Here is a 20,935-nt window from a genome sequence, read left to right on the forward strand (position 1 = left end):
TATAATTATGTCAGAAAGAAGTGAGCATGTCCAAAAAGTCAGCGTGTAACTATGTAATCACTTTTCATGTTGTTTTATGTCATCAGCCAGGATGTTTGTGGGTCTTTTTAACTGTTGAAAATAAAATAATTGTGCTGAGAATGCTTCCTGTATGAAGGAAGCTCTGTGTAATTTTAAATATAAAAGATCCAGATGTTTTTGCTTAATGTGGCATACAGAATGAGATCCACAAGGTACTATATGAAACTGAACTCTACTCATAAATGATATTTATTTTATATTAAAAAGTACTGCTCTGAAAAAAATAAAAGCTTCATAAATAAATCACATAAGAAGTCATCATTTATTCTGCTGTTGTATGAAACAGGCCTGCTCCCCTCGCACCGCGCTGACTATGACTGGGGGCCCGATGGAAGAAAAAATATCAGTTCCTTGTAGTTTTGAAGGATGAAACTGAAGCTCCTGAGTTATAGGACATCTGTGATCTTCAAACACAATGTTACCTTCAACAGGTTGAGCTGCTGTGCAATATGTGTAAGGTTTATGACTTTGTGTAATATTCATGTGATACATTGTGAAAATAAAAAAAACAAATAAATATTGATACAATAAAATTCTGCCGTATTTTACCGTAAATTAGAGACTTTTTTGTCCTTTACAGCTTTGACCTTCAGCTCACCTGACTTTCTGTTCTGCCTACAGTCATGCTAACTCACCCACTCCCACCGTTTTCCTCCAGTTAGAGGCTGTTCTTCTAACTCTCTTATTGATTCTCGTCAGTTCAAAACTTATTACTGTGACTTCTGGTCAACAGGACTTGCTTTGCTGAAGGACGTTACAGAGCTGTGCTCAGATTTGCTCTAATTTATCCAAGAACCTGGAGATCCAGTTATGGATGTGGTGGAGCAGTTTCTGTAGGCTTCATGTTCATTCATCAAATACGTCTTAGTAGTTCTGCTGTATTGGTCATTTCTCTGATTACTAATCCACAAATATTAACTCTGGTTGAGAACTCTGGTTGTCATTTGCTGAATATGTCTTCTTTGTCCTGTTTCGACTTTCAATGAAGGTCAAGAGGTTGTTTTCCTTTTTAAAATCACAACCTGCATTTTCCTGGTATCTTCAAAGTACTTCAACATGGTTTGCTCATCCACACTCAAATGAAACTCCCTCACACAGTTTACTGCTCTACTGCTCATCCTCCATGACTCATCGTGAACATCCTGTTTTAGCAAGCGGCTCCACAAATAAGGACATTGACTACAATAAATATTTTCAGCCTACATGAAGCCTCAGGGGGCTAAACAGTCATAGTGAATCACTGCAACCAAGTTAAATAAGGAGGAAGGGGATGGAACTGAGCCTGACCTTTATGATACATTGAAATACACTTTGGGTGTATTTTGAGAACGGAGTATTGCTCTATATCCTCTCCCAGAAGTTGGTTCATTTCTCGCTGGTCTTTTTGTCAGTGAGAAATGAACTTCACAACCTGTGATGTGAAGTGTAATTAGGCCCTATTTTGGGATGGATCTTAATGGGGAAAAAAGACCAATCTATAAAGCCATAGCTTACATGCTATTACAGGAAAGCTATTGGCGATAGCTTGTTGACAGACAGCAAACCAGGCCATTAGAAGTTGTGGATAAAGCATCTCTTAATGGCTCAGGGTGTTTGACAAAAGGATGAATAGGTTAATATTACTCAGACATGACTGTTGTGCCTGATACATGAGTCTGATTTCTTTCTCAGGGTTTTGCTCACATCACTTCTGTTAACTCTCACTGCAGACTACGTTTACATCTGACATAATGAGATTCATTTGTCAGAATAAAAGTAGTTTTAAAAGCAGTAACCTGGGTCGAACTTTCTGGTACAGTACTTGACTAGTTCAAGTCTTATTCACAGAATGGGAACTTCTTTGAGCCAACATGTAAGCTTTTCATCAGATCAGACAAAAACCCCATGCAGGGTACACCAAGGTTCCATCTTGGGCCCCATCTTATTTAATATCTACATGTTCCCATTAGCTCAGATTGTAACGCATAATATAAGTTATGATAATGATGTAGATGATACACAACACTACATTATGATGTTGCAAGGTGATTATGAACCCATTCAAGCACTGAACAAATACATAGAACACAATGCATGGATCTGACATAACTTTATTCTGTAAAACAGAAACAAAACTGAAGATATTAACTTTGGACCTAAAGAGGAATGATCTAGAGTCAATGCACAGCTGCAGCTATTACAGATAGAGGATAGAGATCAGGCCCGAAATCTGGATGTAGTGAAGGACTCTGACCTAAACCTTCAGGGTCACTTAAAGACAGTTTTAAATCGGCCTTCTATCACCTGGAGAACATTTCTAGGGTCAAAAGGCTAATGTCCTAGCACAATCAAGAGAAACTCATCTACAGTCACATCGATTACTGTTACAGTGTCTTCACAGATCTACCTAAAATATCAAACAGCTGCAGCTGATCCAGAACGCTGCTGCTCACATCCTCACTAAAACCATGAAACTAGAGCACATCACTCCAGTCCTAAAGTCCTTCCACTGGCTCCCTGGAGCTCAGCGAATAGACCTTTAAATGCTTTGGTTAGTTTATAAATCAGTGAGTGGCTTAGCACCAAAATACATGGCTGTATCAACCTTCCACCACTCAGGTTTTGTAGTTCCAGTCTGCATTGCATCTCCTGAACCAGAACCAAAGATAGAGAAACAGCATTCAGTTTTTATGATCCTGTAACCTGGAAAAAAACTTCCATAAAAATGCAAAACTGCTGAAACACAGAGCTCCTTTAAAACAAGGCTAATAATGCATTGTTTAAAGTCGGCTTTGATTAATAATCAACTCATTTTAGTCTGAATTCAAACTGTTAATCCCATTTTCATTATGCCACTGTTTTAGGTTTTAATCATTGAAAGCCCTTTGTATTGCCTTTTTGCTTAATAAAATGTGCTGCCTTGGCTTTAAGCAGGTATAAAACTTACTTTTCATCCTGCTTTCATTTCTGTATCAAAAATATTTTTATTCTTGAAAACATCAATCTGGGTGTAATTATATTTATGTTTTTTTTCTTAGAGGAACTAGAAGATATTACTTTTTAATAATATTCTGATGTATTAAATATGAGTGACTTATTGTTTGTGGTGTTGCAAAAATTGGATTTTATACAAAGGCATTTTTCTTTCTTTTTTCCCCCTGCATGATAAGAATAAAAACACCAGCCAGGTGAAACCTTGGGTGATGGTCTAATAAATCCTGAGCAACGGCATCACGGCTGGTGGAGAGCAGGATGTGATCTCTGGAACTGAATGTTTCCTATCTTTAATTTGTCAGATTTCTTTCAGGTAGGTGCATTACTGATCCATGAGCTGCATAGCTGGCAGAACTGACAAAAACATAACACAAGGTATTGCTTGAACACGTTGACATTGTAATATTATTTTATTAATAGTGTGTTACATACAAAAAAGGAACTGAGACATGGCTTCATTTATTACTCACAATAAGGACCTTGAAACATGCAACATATGTAGAACCTGACATGGTTCATACATGAAGCTTTAGAACTAGATCAGGACTGGTGTTAGAATCTGCCTGGTCCCATAATATAAATGATAATTGGTAATATATCAAGAACAATCACTGTTTAATATAAATATATAATATAAATAGGTATAAGATGCAAAATTGGATCAAAACAAACACTTTGAAACAGCTGGTACTAAGGCCACTTGGAGAAAGGACAGCAGTCAGAAAAAGACAAGCTACATGAGTCAAATGTGTCTTCCAGCACTTTTACTTTTTTTTTTACTGTCTTCACTAGGATGGCATTAAAACAACATTTGTTGTTTTAATGTGTTGATCTGATGCTGGAGCTCTGTCTCATTTGCCTGAAACTGGACAAATTCTGTTTTAATATTATTGTCACTCATTTTACCCTGTTATGATGAATTTGTCATAAATGAGTACATCCCTTTTTCACATCCAACTCATCACAAGTTAAAACCTAACAGGAACTTTGACTCTGAACCGATTCAAACAGCAATTTGAAGGTCTGTTCTAGTTACAGCAAATACATTCAAACCAAAGTCACTCGCAAATTAGCCCTCGTAGATATAGACACACATGCACCAGATTCTAAAACACAGTCATAATTCTTGATTACAAATGGAAGTAAATAGAGGCAAGGCTGAAGTGTAGGAGGGCTAATTGAAGTGTGTATTAGTGTACATACGCGTGTGTGTCTCCTAGCAACCAGCACCTCTCCGTCTCTGTCTGCTTTGAGCCAGCTGAGCAGGCAGATGCAACAGGTGCTCTGTAAAACATGAGGCGGGAGTGAAAAGATGAGTTTAGAGGACCAGCCAGCAGCTCATGTCAAGCATTACTACTCTGTATGTGTTCACCTTGAAATGGGATGTGGGTCAAACAGTATGAGTTACCATAAAGAACTTTATACAAGAGTTTTAAAAAGCTAAAGCTCAACAGTATGAGAGAGTGTGCACCTGTTAGTCTGTTAGGAACTGATGATGATGAGCAGTGGCTAGATGGGGTTTAGAATATGGTTGGAGATCATCAAGTATGATCTAGTCAAATAACTACAACTGAATAATGACCACTTCAGACTGTGTAAAGAGCAGAGAGACAGCCTTTTGGCCTGATGCACGACAGCAAGACTCAAGAAATCTGACTTTTGTTGTGTTCTGTGTTTTCTGTGTAGTTATTTTGAGGTTTTCTGTTTAGTCCAGTCCCTGTCCTGTCTTCCCTGTTGATTGCTTCCCAGGTGTGTCTCATTCCCTGATTACCCTCCCTGTGTATTTAAGTCCACCTGTTGTCTTTGTCTCTTGTCGGATCCTCGTCTCTCTTGTCGGATCCTTGTCAAGTGTTAGTCTCCCTAGTGTCATGTTGCCTGTCTGTTTCCCCTGAGCTGCTTGCATCTGGACTGTTTCAACATTAAACCTTCATCTTTGTCTTCTTCAACCTGGGTCTCAGTGTTCTTTCTCACCTCAATCAACCACAAATCATGACAACTTTTTGCAGGGGGGATTTCATCTGACCAGAAGAGCCAAGGTACCATGACTACAAACTGCTCCAAATATGCAAGACCCCAAACACCTCAAAGTTAGCTTGGTACCTGTAATTATTTGTCCAGCAGATAATTACAGGTTGCCCTGAAAATACCAGTCAACATGGTGACACATGGTGATGGGAGCATCATGGTTTGGGAATGATTCCCCTTAACGGAGATGGAAAAGATGGTTTAAAGTTTATGATAAATGGCTTGAAGTGAATCCATGGCAGTCTTGGTTAAGGAAAAAAAAAAAAAACTATATTAAGACATGGGTTCCAAAATACATGCAGGCCACACTTTTTAGATTTCAATTCATGAAAGCTGTTTAAAACTACATGTCCACTTGTCACTTCTACTTTGTGTTAGTTAATTAAACACAATTCTAATGAAAATGTTTAAAGGCTTGTGGTACGTTACAAACTTTTAAAAATGGAAGAAAATGTCATATGACTAACTTTCTGAGATGACTGGCAAGAAATATTGCACTTATTGCACAATATTACAATTTTTTCAGATGTATGTTATCAATACACATACAAATTTTATAAATCATTTTATACTTCTCTTACCTACTTGGAATTATTACACACACATTGCCAGCCAATCTAGCTCCTGCTCTTACCTGCCCTTGTCCTGTAATAGAGCTGCATTTGAGGAGATAACTGCAACAGAGGAGACACTCATCGTAAGGTTTGGCCTGACTGACTCAAATACAACAAAACATTCCACTAAAACCTTAGCGTATAAAGTACTGTTTAAACTACAACATTTAAAAGACACTATAAAATAGTTAAGGAAGAACCAAGTGCTTCCTAACACCAAAATGACACCATGTAACATGATCAGTTTAAGGTATTGTAATGACGCAGCACACCACAGATGTAGTCCCGCCAAACGGGTTTATTAGTAATCAGAACGAATCGCTATATCCAAGGCCACAGCTCACAACTCCAACAAACCGTTGCGCTCCCCCAACTAGCTTCCTGCTAACACCCCCCTCGAACTCCTTCCTCCTCCGGTCCTGTCCTGCTGCTCCCCTGATCCCCTGCCCACATGACAGATCTATCACATGTGAGCGGGAGTCAGCAGAGCCAGACAGGGGAAGGCCATAACTTTATACACACAACAATAAAGATCACAATGTAAGATACAACAAATACACATAACCATATGCCCATATGGGCAGCAGAACCAAAACACAGAATCGTTACAGTATTTAATCAATAGGAACAAAGGTGTGTTCTCTTTCCTATAGAAAAGTGCAAATTCTGCACATTGTGGTAATGTGGCAAACAGCCAGTAAAACTGGGAAGACTGGGAGACAATTATAAAAATAGAAATTCCTTTATTGTCCCAATTCCAGTGCAACAGCAGCAAAGTCACAGGGAATCAAAGCCAGTAGACTCACAGAAAGATAGAAACATAAAATATGTAAAAACTGAAAAAGAATAAAATAAAATAAAAAATACTGTGTAGTAATTGCAAAACGTTGTAAAAAAAATAGAGTTCCGTTATAAAATAAAAATATGGACACATAACTATGAAGTCATCTGCATACATTAGGTGACTGATTATGTTGTCACATTTGAAATGTCATACATGTTAAAAAGATAATGGGCCGATATACTTCCCTGACCTGACCTGACTCCAATCCCAACATTAAATGGATCAGACGTAGCATTACCAGATTTCACATGCATTTACTGATGCCATTAGCAATAAACAAGGATTCTGATTAGATACTTGGGAACTGCTTGTAGAAAAGCTTTTGATGATTCACACAATCAAATGCTTTAGAGCAGTGATCCTCAAAACCAGGCAGCTTTTAGATGTCTCTGATTCAACACACCTGAGTGAAATAATCAGGTCATTAGTGGGACTCTGGAGAACTTGACCTCACTGAGGAGATACTTCAACCATTTGAATGAGATGTGCTGAACCATCAATAAAATACATAAATATTACACACAGCCAAGATCTCCTTTAAAGCAAAAATGCACAACTTGCACGTTTAGGTTTGTGTTAAAACCAAATAATGTTTAGGATTAGAAGTAAACTGGTTGTCAGAGGTGGTTCTTGATTTTCGAGATTTTCTTCTTCCAGTAAATGGAACTTCACATTTCTAAGCCAAAACAATGGTACTTAAAAATGAATATCAGTCCATATCAGCACAGGAGGTTCCCTTTCCTCCTCTTCATCTCCCTCCTCCTCCTCGTCTCCATCCAGTATTGACGTCTATGACTCTGTCACCCGCCTCACCGGTTTCCAGGCAGCTCTCTGGTCCAGTCATGTAGTCACTACTCCTGTTCTGTTCTCTGTGTCCTCGTGCCGTGTCTGTGCGTTTTTAGCCTGGGCTACTTAGAGATTTCCTGTAGTTGATGAATTAGTGTTTTGTCTGAAACTCTTTTTGCGCTTTTCTGACGCTTTGGGGTGTTCCGTGCGTCAGAGCATCCCGCGATTTTCCACCCTTTAAATCTCCTCTCTGGTTGCTCCCTTGGCTCCTTCCTCTCTTTCTCCCTGTTGAGCACCGGGCGATTATCTGTCACCGCCGTGACTTCTAATTGTTTCTTGGCAAAGTTGGGAACCACAGAGGAGAAGGCTTCAATGAGTGCTCCTCCGTTGATCCGGGCGCCCAGCCCGCTGCCGTTTTTGGGAGGGACGAGCAGCCCCAACACCGAGGGAGGAGGTGGGGAAGGGGGAGGCGGTGTGATCTCCTTCCAGATCCAGATAGGCATGAGCCGGGAGCCGGTGCTGCTAGACGCCGCGGAGCTCAACCTCAGTCAGGTCCGGGAAGTGGCGTGCTCCATTATCAACCAGAAGGTAACCAGCAGTTTGTCAGACGCTCAGCGGAAGCTTTTAATCTGTCACATTGCAAACAAAATGCATAAATGTAACACAAAAAACGTTTTTCATAATCCATTTCAATAATAACCACATCCTGATGCACTTTGTAGTTTATTTGTTTACTGAGCTTTAACACATGTTCTTAAATCTAGCTAGTATAGGATACTAATTATAATAATAATAATAATAATGCGTTTTGTTTATGTTTGTGCAGGACACTTTACAAGTAAAACAAAACAATAACAAATGAATATAATAATACACTAAAATGAAAACAGATGAACCGGATATCAAAGTCATAACACTAATATGCTACACCTGCAGATGGAATCATCTCTTTAAAACTTTGGAGTCCTGGAGAATTGTCCTTTCAACTGTGTCCAGATCTTCTAGAAAACTGTCAACAGACGTGCAGCACTCTGATCTGATACTGACCACAGCACAGCTGGGACATTCTGGAGCACAGTTGGAAAGTCAGACACAAATTTACCATAAGACAACAAAACGACGAAAAAAGTGCATGTTTTGCCAGAAATACATTGAGATATGCTGGCTAATATAAGGTTCCTACATATCATATTTCCCACTCAAAAAACTTTCACATTCAGATGTTTGCAGATATTTCCAGGTGTGTAAAACACAGCCATTGTGTGTGTTACTCTTATTAATGTAACACCCTTTGCACAGTTGGTGAGCTATGAGCTCCATATCTGTCTAGCAGCTGACTGACGACTGAACTCAAGCAGATAGCCTGACTAATTAATCAGCTGCTTTCTCCTTGATAAGTACTTAATAAATTACATATGTTTTGGCCTAACCAAACTTAGTCTGGGTTAGAAACATGCCCAGCATTTTATGGCCATTAAAATAGCAATATTTCATACAGTTTTCTAAAATGAAAACAAATCATTCATCCTTTTTAGTAAAATACCAAGTTCCTTACAGAAAACAAAGTTCAAATGCCTGACAGTGAAACAGGGTTTAGTGTGATAATTTAAATGTAAGTGACCTGACAAAATACAGACAAGTTTTCTAATAATGTATTAATTTTTTAGGAGAAGAATATGTTATCTAAACTGACTTAAAGTAAATTAAACAAAACAAACAAAAAGCCCATAACAAAACAAATCAACTGGTTTTTCTCGCCACCATCAATCATCTGTAAAAACTGGCAGTGAGTCATTTCTCTTACTTCTTTGCACAGTTTATTTTAGCCACATAGGACGCGCTTTGAACATGGACATCATGTTTAATGTATTGCCACACAATTTCAGTTGGATTTGAGTCCTGACTTTGATTAGGCCACTTTGAAACCTTCACTTTGTGATGAATAAGAGAAAAACCATATTACACAAAGTTCAGAGCAGATTTTTTTTAAGTATCTGGTTTGCAACCATCAGCAGTTGAAGAGTTGGATTTTCACAGTTGAGCCCTTAGGACACAGTGACCTCATCCTACAAGATGGAAACAAAGTGCCAGAATCACTAGGAGCATGTGGGATAGTTCTCAACCATTGCCATGGATTCTTGACTCACGTTTGTCTTCTGATGTGTGGCAGCTATGTTGTGAATCCCACATGGAGCTGTGAATGAGAAGCACACAGGTGCAAATATCAATGAACTATAACAGAAGGTTTTTGTTACGAAGACGGAGGGTTGGTGGAGGTTCTGTGTGACTGAAGGGTGAAACTATTTTATGTTCAACATTTGATTTATAATTTCATCTTCTACATCTGAATTGTAAATGAATCAAGTCATAAAGTGCCTAAAGAATCCCATCTGTATTGCTCACTCTTAATTCATTCTTTAACAAAAGGGTCATTATAATTTTTCATAAGGCCACATTGGTTTGGATACCTGAAATCATTTGAAAATTACATTTTTCATTCACAATGAAGCCCGCCTGTTTGCAGTTCAATTTTGTGCTCTCACCCATCCACTGATTTTTCTGTGGAATGTAACTCAAGAGTTATTCTCAGAATATCTACCTATTTATACTGAGTTCATTGGCATAGAAAAAAAATCATATTTCCCAAAAGTGTTATTTTTAATAACAGCAATTTTGATTAATCAATAAGATGCATTTATGGCCCAGCCACACCGGAGGGCCACTGTACACATCTTATTTTTGTCTTACAAGATGTATGTATTTGAGGACCTGAAATATTTTAACTGTTAAAAACAGGTACAATCTGCAAGTGGGCAAATATTGTTTCAAGACACTGTGCATGATTGGTTGTTTCTGAATATTTAGAAGGTGAATGCTTAGAGTACAACTGTAGTGATCAGAAGAATGGTTTCTACATAAACATATTTTCCTGATAATTGGTCAGGTACAACTCTTTCAAAATCCCACATTTCATGATTTGTCATTTTTAGCTGTAACTGAAAACAAAGTGAACTAATACTGAGCTTTAATTTCTGGTCTTCTATACAGCTTTCCAGTTATATTCTTGATTTGGTAGCTGGTCCTATTGTTACATTAATACCATAACAATTCCCTTGTGTGATTTTCCAGAAGAAATACTTATGGTTATAATCCCCTTCACCATCTTCTTTTGATGAGTACATTTCCAGAAAAGGATGCATGATTATTATTTTTTTTTAATCAAGCCTCAATTGTCTGAATTGATTTTTAACTTTGGGCTTATTAAACAATTGATTCACAAGAACATCAAGAAGTCTCCTAAGAAACTGAATGTTTGTTCAGTGATATTCTATTTAAAGCAAGATACACAACGAAATATGATGCGACTTTAGCAAAATAACTAAACAAATGTAAATGTCACAGTGTTGGCCTGGAGCAATTTTTTAAATTGGAGTCCATGAGGACTGTCAACACTCCTGATCTGAGCAGATGTCATCAAACTACAAATTTTTGCTGATTCTAAATAGGTTACCTCAGTGGCTCTGCTGAGTACATGGCTTATGGAGACACTAATCATGTATTCCCAACAGAATCTCTTTCTTTTCTTGCGAGAGGATTTCCTTGGTGTCTCGATCTTTCGAAGGCTCATATTCCTGTCTGGAAAAGGGGATGTTTCAACAAATGTTATGAGAACTGCTCGATCCTTAAAAACAAGAGAAGCTTTCATGGTAATCCCACAGAACTTTAACAGGTGATTATGAATAACACCTTGTTTTAAAATGTGATAGACAACACACGCCGACATGAATGAGGAGCCATTGCAATGTTTGTTCTTTGAACGCTGAAAAGTTTATTCTCTTTGAGGTTTGTAAAAGATTGGATTTGCTTACCTGAGTGTGTTCCTGATGTTAGATGCAGTGAGTACTTTGAAATTTAACATCAACAAAAAGTTTCCAAATCAATGCTTTGATAATCATGGTGAAAAAAGTACACACTCCAAATGTGTAGAGCTTGATGTTTTTTAATTAGGAAGTGACTGTGGCAGTTAGGAGCCTGTCCTGTAACCGGTGAGTTGCCGGTTTGAACACCAACTCCGTCTGTCTGTGTCATTATTTCCAAGAGATTTCACCGATCCTGCTTGTATGTCCATGCTTTAAAAATACAGAGGGCTTACTTTGAGTGCTCCTAAAGCAGCTGGTGGCCAGAAAACCTAGAGGTCTGGGAGGAATTCAAACAAGCATTGGTGGCAGAATGTCAGTCTCCTGAAGTAAGTTCTCAGAGCACCTGCACCTTTAGTCCAGACTCAGAGTATTTTCATCTGGCGCAAAACTGCTTTTTGAATATACTTAAATCTGTCATCTTTTGCTTCAGCGAAACTTTGAGTATGTCATCATGAGTTTTGTAGAGAACATATACAACTTTTGTGGAGAGCAAGAAGTTTTAAGTTTTAAGTTCTTCCACTCCTGCTGGAAGAACCGGGAGACAAGCAGTAATATTTTAGAGAGTGGTATGACGTAAGAGCCAGAGGAGAACAATGCAAACCAGAAGAGGTGGAAGTGATAAAGAGGAAAGGAGGAAAACTATTATAAACAGTCTGGAAGTAACTTAAATAATAAACAGAAACAGTAATTTAATGAAATAAAATAAATAAATGGCAAGACCTAAACAGATAAACAACATAGAAATGATCGAAAGGTGAACAGAAATTAAACCCAAAGTTCCAACACCTTTGAGTCTAATGACTATGTGGTAGAGTTTGCTAATATGTTTAAAAGGCTCCTCAGTGCCAGACTGCAAGGAATGAGTGACTTCTGCTCAGAGACTCTGAAAGCTTTGAAGTTGCTTTGATTAATTTTGTAATGGAAGATTGATCACTATATCTGATTTATTTGATGATTCTTATTCTTGATGATTTTGATGATTGCATTTGACAAAATGTAATGTAAATTACTGGTTTCACTGATTACTGTATTATGATCTTATCATGTAAATCACTTTGAACTGCCAGAGACGACACCAGTGGAGTGGCAGACCAGGCTTTTGGTTTCTAGAGGAGTTTGGAGAGTGCCCTTCAACTGACCAGGGTTTATACTTCAGTCTCCAGAAAACATCTATAGTGTCGGAACGAAGTCTCCATTCAGTTGTCCAGCTTTGGGTTAAAGAGCAGAAATGTGGATTTTGTTTTGGTTATAAAACAGAGGAACAGATCCTCAGTTTGGTTTGGTGAGGAAATCAAATTAGTTTGGCTGTCCTGCCCATTTGAGATTTGTGAATCCAGAGAAGGCACATAACATGTCCCATTAACAATCTGTGGTGGGTATTGCTGGTAAATTAGTCACTTGAATTAGTTGGAGTTTCTGCTAACACTGGTGAATTCAAGTAAAGTTGAGCTTCTTTGTAGCATGGATAAGGATTCCCCCTGCTTTCCTTAGACGGTAATTTCATTTGTGATGTTCACAGACAGTACCTGAAAGGGTAGAAGTCCTGGAAATGAAATTGTTTTGTTTGGGAGCCTCAGAGTTTTTGCAGTTTGTTACTGTTGATGTCTTGGTACCTGGTTTAATCTAACTCTAGTTTGTTTGCCTATAAAGTCTGGTTCTTTTGAGGAGATGTGAATGCACAATCAAACTCTGATGTGGGCCAAAAAAAAAAAAAACAAACTCTGGTTTGCATACAAACCTAGGTCTTGATTCAGTTGAGTGAACTCTGGTGTGGTTCAGATGCATATGTGAATGCCAAGTGGACCAGAGAACACTTCAACAGCATGAAGTGGACTCCAGCGCAGGGTGTCTAGGAATGGCTCATGGTTTTTTGCTGAAGACAAAAGAAAAATCCAAAACAGTTAAACTCTGGTGCCACTCGATTTTTCATTTATATTTTGTGTAGAAACAAAAATCTCAGTGTCTTCTTCAGATGTTTTCATTCATTTTCCTTCAGTGGTTCTTGGTGCAGCGCCCCCACAGGTGAGGGGCTGAACAGCTGTTTTAAAAGGTTGGTTCGTTTGACACAGAGCAGTGTGAAAGCTAACCACTCCACATGAAAATGTAACAAACGTTGCAGTTTTGGTCCCCAATCGAACCAAGTCTCCTGGACGTTCAGGTGTGAAAACACCCTAAGGCCCAGTTTAGTGTGAGGTGTGCACAATGAGAATCCATAAAGAAATTATTTTAATTTAGAGGTTTTCTAATGATCACACTAAACTATGGTCATCATTACATAAGGTCATGACTGATGGATGCTGTGCAAAGCCAACATCACAGAGATACTTGCCCAGATCCATTGATTCTCCATCTACTACATAATACACTTTAAGATCTTGGTTCTCACTTACAGGGCTGGCCAGGCACTGGTGTACATCTCCTCAGATGTCCCCAGCAGGATCCTAAGGTCATGTGACCAAGACCTGCTGGTTGTGAGACTGAAAGATCTCCCCCTTAGTTTGAGGGAAAAACTCAGCTTTTTAAAATTGCTTTTAACTAGAAACTGTTTTTAATTGTTGTTTTTTTGTTTGTTTTGTTTTCTGTACAGCATTTTGCAATCTATATCTTGAAGGGTGTTGCAGAAATTAAGTTTTATCTACTTTGATTAAGAGGGTTCAGATATATTGCTGAGTAGTAGCCCACTGGTTAAATTCCTAGTGAGAGATGAGCAGAGGAGTTCTCACTCCTTTCGATTCATTTGCATGAATGCTATCTGAACTAATAAGAGTTTTTGGGTCAGATCCAGAAAATACATCATAACTTAACTTTAATTCATGCAGCAGTGATGCACATAGGCTATGAACGCACGTATGCTAACACCTCTACTCCTCTATAACTGTAAAAATGGAACTGTGTGTACTGTGCATCAGTCCGTTGTGCTTTCCCTTTGTTGCCTGGCAACTGATGATGATTGGGACTGTGAAGTGTCCTTGTGAGGGCCGTTATTAGAGACACACACATACAGACAGGCCGTTGCTTTCCAAACAAATTGGAAGATGATGAACAGATGTGTGTCTTTCGTCCGTGTCATAGTCATATCTCTTCCTGCTTGTTTCAAGTCCTCACTTTTATTTATTCATGCCTCTTTCTTTTTACTTTATTTTATCCCCCTCTCAGCTTAAAATATTATGGGTAATTCTGGTTGTCCTTGACTTTTATATATATGAAAAATGTTTAGTTTTAAATATGATTTAAAGTGTGCTCATTCTAAAGTAAATTATTTGATTTTCAATTTAGTTTTAAGGTAGAAATATTCCATCACTTGCAATTTAAAGAGAGTTTATCCACATTTGTTATGTTGGTGTATGGTTGCACACCAAACTTACTACCCAGTGATTCTTTTTTTTAACCTTTTCTGTTCAGAATTGTCAACACTTCTGATAAAATGTTTCACAGCTAAAGAACTGTAATGTGTTCTTTCATCACCCAATATGTGTTAAAAGCACCCAATGACGGGTTTATTGACATTATTGTGCATTGATTTAAATAAGTCAAAAATGAATTATTTCTGGCTCTTCATCACAGTATTTCAAATATAGCTAAACACTGTAAAATCACAAGCTGAGCTCACTCAGACTTGGACTGCTACATGGTGACTAGATGCTTCTAACGTGAACCTGTAGAACATGTAGAACATGCATCATAAGCACTTTATCTACACCAAGCACAGAAACAGTTTAAGGCAGTTTTGCAATGATAGTCAGACAGTAGCCTCCAACTCCAGTCCTCAGGAGCTACAGTCCCTGCTCTGACACACCTTGTTCAAACGATTAAATGATTAAACTCTTAAGCATGCATCAAGGTTGGCAAAGGCCTGGAAATGAGCAATTAATTTGACTCAACTACATTGGAAGACGGATGCATCTTAAAGGTGTGGGGAAGTAGCTTTTGAGGACTGGAGTTAGAAACCACTGGACTAAGAGCTTAAGAATTTATATTGATGAAAATGAAGGAGCAGAGGCTCAATCTACTGTTCATTTACTGCTAAGACTTACTTTAGTAAGTCTTAAGAAACTAAGTGGTGAATTCTATTCTACTTTGTGTGCATTGTGGTCAGTACATAGAAGAAACACTACAGTTACCCATGTTTCATATCTGCTCTTGAATTTTGGTAGTACCAAAAGTTTGAATGAATTTTGGTTGGTAGTACCAGGGCTCTTATCACAGCTCCTGACTCTCACCCGTCTGTTTCGGTCCCTTGCTCTGCTGCTTTCACTTAGTTTGAGCCTGTGACTGTCTCACTTTTAGAGGATGTGGTTGGCCACATTAAACCATCAGGTTCACCCTGTGATCCTGTCCCTCCACGACTTTTTAAAGATATTTTATCTAGCATAGGGCAGCCTGTTCGTGCAATTATAAATAGCAGTCTGTCCTCAGGTGTGGTCCCTGCTAGTTTTAAACATGCAGTAGTGAGGCCACTGCTTAAAAAACCTGGCCTTGATCAAACTGTTCTAGCTAATTATCGGCCTATTTCGAAGCTGCCTTTTCTTTCTAAGGTTTTAGAAAAACTTGTGTACTGTCAGCTGAAACAGTTTTTAGATGACAATGGCGTTCTGGAGGTTTTCCAGTCAGGTTTTAAAACTCTTCATAACACAGAATCTGCTTTAATAAGAGTTTTTAATGACGTCCGTCTTGCATGTGATTCTGGTAACCATGTTGTTCTGATTTTACTTGACCTAACTGCTGCCTTTGATACAGTAGACCACAACATTTTAATATCGCGATTACAGCATATTGTAGGTATTGGTGGCACTGTTCTTAAATGGTTCAGGTCTTACCTGGAGGAGAGAACATTTTCAGTGAATATTGGAGACTCTGAATCATCTGCTGCTTCAATGCCTTATGGTGTCCCACAGGGCTCAATTCTGGGCCCACTGCTTTTCCCTTTGTATTTACTGCCTCTGGGTTCTGTCCTCAGGAAACATGGGATTTCATTTCATTGTTATTCTGACAGATTTATTTGCCCCTGAAACAGAAGGATGTTCGTTCCATCAAACATCTCCTGGCATGTCTAGGTGATTAAAGCTTGTTTGGCATTGAACGTTTTATATTTTAATGAAAGGAAAACAGAGGTGATGGTGTTTGGACCCAGTGGTTCCTGTGAGTCCTCCTCTGTTGACCTGGAACCCTTGGAGGTTTATTTTAAACCTATTACTAATCTTGGTTTTAAGGTGGACAGTGATTTTAAATTGGACAGCCAAATCAGAGCCGTGGTTAAGTCCAGTTTTTATCATTTAAGGCGATTGGTGTCAGTGAAATCTTTTCTTTCCAGGCAGCATTTTGAAACAGTGATCCATGCTTTTATTTCGACTCAACTGGATTACTGTAACTCACTATATCTGGGAGTCAGTCAGTCGCTGCTCTCAGGTCTGCAGCTGGTTCAGAATGCTGCTGCACCACTTGGGACAGGAACTCGACAGAGGGAACATGTGACCCCTGTCCTGGCCTCACTTCACTGGCTGCCTGCATATTTTAGGATTAATTTTAAAATTCTTATGTTTGTTTTTAAATAACTGTATAATCTTGCCCTGACTTACCTCTCTGAGCTTCTTCACCCATACATACCTTATCGGTCTCTCAGGTCCGCAGATCAGCTGCTCTTGGAGGTACCGAGATCCAGAAGGAAGCTCAGAGGGGACAGAGCTTTCTCTGTCATGCGCCCCAAATTATGGAACAACATGCCTTTGCAGGTCAGAGAGGCCCCTTCACTGTCCACTTTTAAAGCTCGTCTTAAAACCCATCTATTTTACTTGGCTTTCAACTCCAGTGGGATCCAGTTTTAAATTGTATGTTTGTTTTTTTTAAACTGTAAGAGTTTTTTTTATTTTTTTTTAAATTGTTATGTTGTGTTTTACTGTACAGCACTTTGTATCAGCTGTGGTTGTTTTAAAGTGCTTTATAAATAAAGTTGGTATGGTATGAATTTCAATCTTTACTTGGTGTCCATGCTCCCAATAAGTAAAATCATTTGAAAGCAAAGACTGTTTTAATGTAGTGAAGATTATAGTCAGCTATTTTATTCCCTGAAGCCAGATGAATACCATCAGGTACACAAATTACAAGCTTGTTTTTAAGATGTACAGCTCTGGATGGTGTTTAATTTTCTGCTCATAAAGACCTGGAAATATTCTGAACTGGCTTGCTAAAACTCAAGTTATTTATAAAGGCCTCATTAAAGATATCCAATTTTACACAACTGTATTGTGTTGTAATTTTTGTTTAAAAAAAGAATAAATTTCTCTAATAGTAAGCAGTGTGCAATGATCACTTTTTGTTTTTATTTAATAAAGTTTGTGAGGAGGAGTGTAACCGAAATCACCCATTAACTGATGGTTAAGACTTTGTAACCCTTACATCTTTCAGCTTTGGGTTGGATTATGAACTAAAATAACTTAAATGGAGCATTTGGGGATCTGCAGGTCTAACTGCTGTGCAGACTTTCCAACACATAAAGTGTTAAAGCTGTATATAATAAAAAGATTGGAAAGATGGAGAGGAATCAGCCTTGTGTTTTGTCTCTATGACAACAAGAGCTGCAATGCTGCTATGGCGACAGCACACATAAAAAACTATCTATGAAGTGTATCATTGAGGAGCCGGGTAGAGAGGCAGGTGAAGGTCTGAACAATGAGGCTGCTCAACCTCATGTTCTTTCTTTTTGTCATCATTTTCTGCTCACGTCACTCCTTCTCTGCTCCTGCATGTCATATGCTCTTCTCTGTTTATAGTGAGTCATTTTACATATAAATATGATTTTCATATTTTGGCATTTAGGCGTATTTTGAAAGTATTTTCGTTCAGTAAATGAAACAGAAACTACTTGTGACAGAATGTGGCATGTTACGTTATCTAAGAGCAAAACAACTAAATAAAATCCATCCTTTCTTTTTTGCTCAATTTTAACTTTAACATTAATTAAACATAATTAAAAATTATGCTGTGCCATGATACTCCAACTACTTCCTGTCATTTTCTTCTTCATGGTTTCCACCAGTGGCAACATCTGGTGCAAAATGTTTTTTTTGTTTTGGTTTTTTTTGCAGTTTTTTTTTTTTTTTGCAGTTTTACGAAATAAACCATCTCATCCTAGCTCCAAAACATTTTATTGAAAAGCGAACGTCTTTGCAAAATGTATGATTTTACATTTGGCAAAATTATTTTTGAGATATCACATTGTGAAATTTTATGGTCAGTGGAAGTGCAACTGCTGAGATATGCAGTGATTATTTGTTTTTTGTTTTCCATTTTCTAAACTCTAGACCATTTCTTTCAAGTGTTAAATAAAATCTGCTTATATTTGTGCTTTCTGTTGTTTTTGAGTCGGTATCCTGCCATTCAAAGGGCAACAGCTTCATTAATCAGCCCTCAGAATGCAGTTGCAGTATGCATTCTGCATTCAGAATGCATACTGCAAGAATATAACAGTTGCACCTTTCCCAAAAGCTGACAAACTTTTCTTGACTAAAAACATATTTTGTTCTCTTTGTCAGCTGCCAGAGTGTGGATTCTATGGGATGTATGAAAAGATTCTCTTGTTTCGTCATGACCAGACATCAGACAACATGCTGCAGCTGCTGCGCTCTGCATCACAGATCCAGGAGGGTGACCTGGTGGAAGCCATTCTGTCAGGTGAGAAAGGAGGAAGAGCGTTACTGCATTGCCAAACAGGCAAAACACTCTGGATATTGTGGAATACATTTTTGTGAGTTTGCAAAAGTGTATGATAGGTCTTGCATATCATTTTGTTGAACAAACAAATCCAGGTCTCCATGAGAATTGATCAGTTAGGAATTCTGATTCTGAAGATCTGCTTCAGTACTCTGACCAAACAGACCAGATGTCCTGAATAATATTCTGGTAAATGTAAACCCAATCTGATGACTTCCTATAGTTTGTATAATATGTGAAATATTAAAAAAGCAATATGTGATATTACACACACTGATACCATGCAGATCTAGTTGTTTGTCAGTTTCTAGAGCCTAACTTAGACACTTAGAATCTAAGTGTCTAAGTTAACCACTTAAAGCCATGTCTTGCTTGTAATATGTTTCTTAATTAAAAGTAACGTTTACTGCATTCTTTAGGCTGAGATGATTTTCCTCGCATTTTAAAATCACAGGCAGACCTGCAGTAGGGTTGTTTCAGTAGCACCTGACAAAGAGAAATGGCACAAACTGACAAAGTGGCTATTAGGCATGTTTGAATCAATTCCAGAAATGTTTGTCTGCACCAGAGAGTGTACTGTTGTGGGCTCACATCCTGAAACTGATGTCAATTCTTTGAGTGAGGTCCTCATCTGTCCTTCAGACTGTCTCTGGGCTCAAGTACTCAGTTGTTTATACACAGCTGCAGTGGTCTGACTGTCAGTGCTGCACTGACAGTCAGACCACTGCCGTTTCCCAACGTCTGTATACACTACCAGCACAGCACAGTTGAGTTTGTGTGGGAGTGTGTTTTAATTTGTCACCTGGCAAGGTGAGAAATATTTAAAAAAAAAAAAAAACTTCAACAAATGCTACGTTGTGAGGACCCACACTTCTAATAGGGTCCAGAGCTCAGGCGCCAGGAGGACAAGCACTGTTTTTGGGATAGGGGGTATTTTTAGGGTGGGTGGATGGATGGATGGATGGATCTGATAAACTGAGTACCCAGTCAGTTACCTTAAATTATAACACTATTCAGCACATTTATCAAATACCTAAAACAGTTTGAATTAGCTTTATTTTAAAATAAGGAGATCTTTTAAAAGTAATATTTCTACAAGTAATATTTTTCTACAAGTTCACAGTTATTATGATCTGATCTTCTGCAGCTTCAGCCACTATGGAGGACTTCCAAATCCGTCCACACAGTCTGTTTGTTCATTCATACAGAGCTCCAACTTTCTGCGACCACTGCGGTGAGATGCTGTGGGGTCTGGTACGGCAGGGGCTCAAATGTGAAGGTAAGAAAGTTTAGGCTCAAAAGCAGAACATGATGAAAGAAAGGAAAACCCAGAGTATAATAACTAAAAAACAAAACGAAAAAAACTTCCTGTTGGACTTTTGTTTTCCAGGATGTGGTCTCAATTATCACAAACGCTGTGCATTTAAAATTCCCAACAACTGCAGTGGGGTGAGAAGGCGTCGCAATTCAACGGTTTCACTAACAGGAGGAATTGTTAATGTGGGCCGCCCCCTCTCTGCTGAGCCATCACCTCCCCACTACACAGATGATGCTTTGCTGGTCAGTTTTATTGTAAGAGAAGAAGAAAAAAATGTAATGTTATTTTTAGAGAAATAACTGACTGCATTATCTTATTGTGTATGTTCATTATGGTACAGTCTCCTGTAAGTCCCAATGTTGAGGTAAGTCCCTCTAAGTTCATTCTTAGGAATTTAAAAATTAGAGTGTGAATTTGTGTAATGAATATATTCAGCATAAATGTCTTTTTACTGTACAAATGCAGTAGCAGGCTTTTACAATCTAGAGGTTTTTTAGTTATAACTTAAACTTACCATTTGTTTAGAACAAAATAAGAGATTTCGAACTATGAAAATATTTTGGGTAATATCAAGATTATAATGTGGACAGAAAAATAACAGTTAGATCAGGGGTAGACAATCCTGGTCCTCGAGGGCCGGTGTCCTGCAACTCTTAGATGTCTCTCT

The 20,935-nt window shown here is 38.3% G+C and overlaps 1 protein-coding gene and 1 long non-coding RNA gene across 4 annotated transcripts in view; one reads left to right on the top strand and one right to left on the bottom strand.

Moving 5' to 3' along the window:
• Window positions 1-16,147, bottom strand: part of LOC107837921 (uncharacterized) — a 17,721-nt gene extending 1,574 nt beyond the window's left edge. The window contains exons 1-2 of the long non-coding RNA XR_001663972.1: window positions 15,877-16,147; window positions 4,279-4,284 (exon numbers count right to left, since the gene is read on the bottom strand). This is a non-coding gene — a long non-coding RNA (uncharacterized LOC107837921). The remainder of the gene's footprint in view (window positions 1-4,278; window positions 4,285-15,876) is intronic.
• Window positions 6,565-20,935, top strand: part of prkd1 (protein kinase D1) — a 38,523-nt gene continuing 24,152 nt past the window's right edge. The window contains exons 1-5 of one of the 3 annotated variants that reach the window (XM_016678756.1): window positions 6,565-7,911; window positions 18,773-18,911; window positions 20,098-20,229; window positions 20,341-20,510; window positions 20,609-20,632. In XM_016678756.1, coding sequence (XP_016534242.1) covers window positions 7,696-7,911; window positions 18,773-18,911; window positions 20,098-20,229; window positions 20,341-20,510; window positions 20,609-20,632 — 681 coding nt within the window. In that variant the 5' untranslated portion in view covers window positions 6,565-7,695. Of the gene's footprint in view, window positions 7,912-16,798; window positions 16,973-18,772; window positions 18,912-20,097; window positions 20,230-20,340; window positions 20,511-20,608; window positions 20,633-20,935 lie in introns of those variants that run through there. The other 2 variants (XM_007566268.2, XM_016678757.1) reach the window with 2 other exon arrangements.

Source organism: Poecilia formosa, unplaced genomic scaffold (genome assembly GCF_000485575.1).
Source record: "Poecilia formosa unplaced genomic scaffold, Poecilia_formosa-5.1.2 Scaffold189, whole genome shotgun sequence".
In the NCBI taxonomy this organism is placed as follows: Eukaryota; Metazoa; Chordata; class Actinopteri; order Cyprinodontiformes; family Poeciliidae; genus Poecilia; species Poecilia formosa.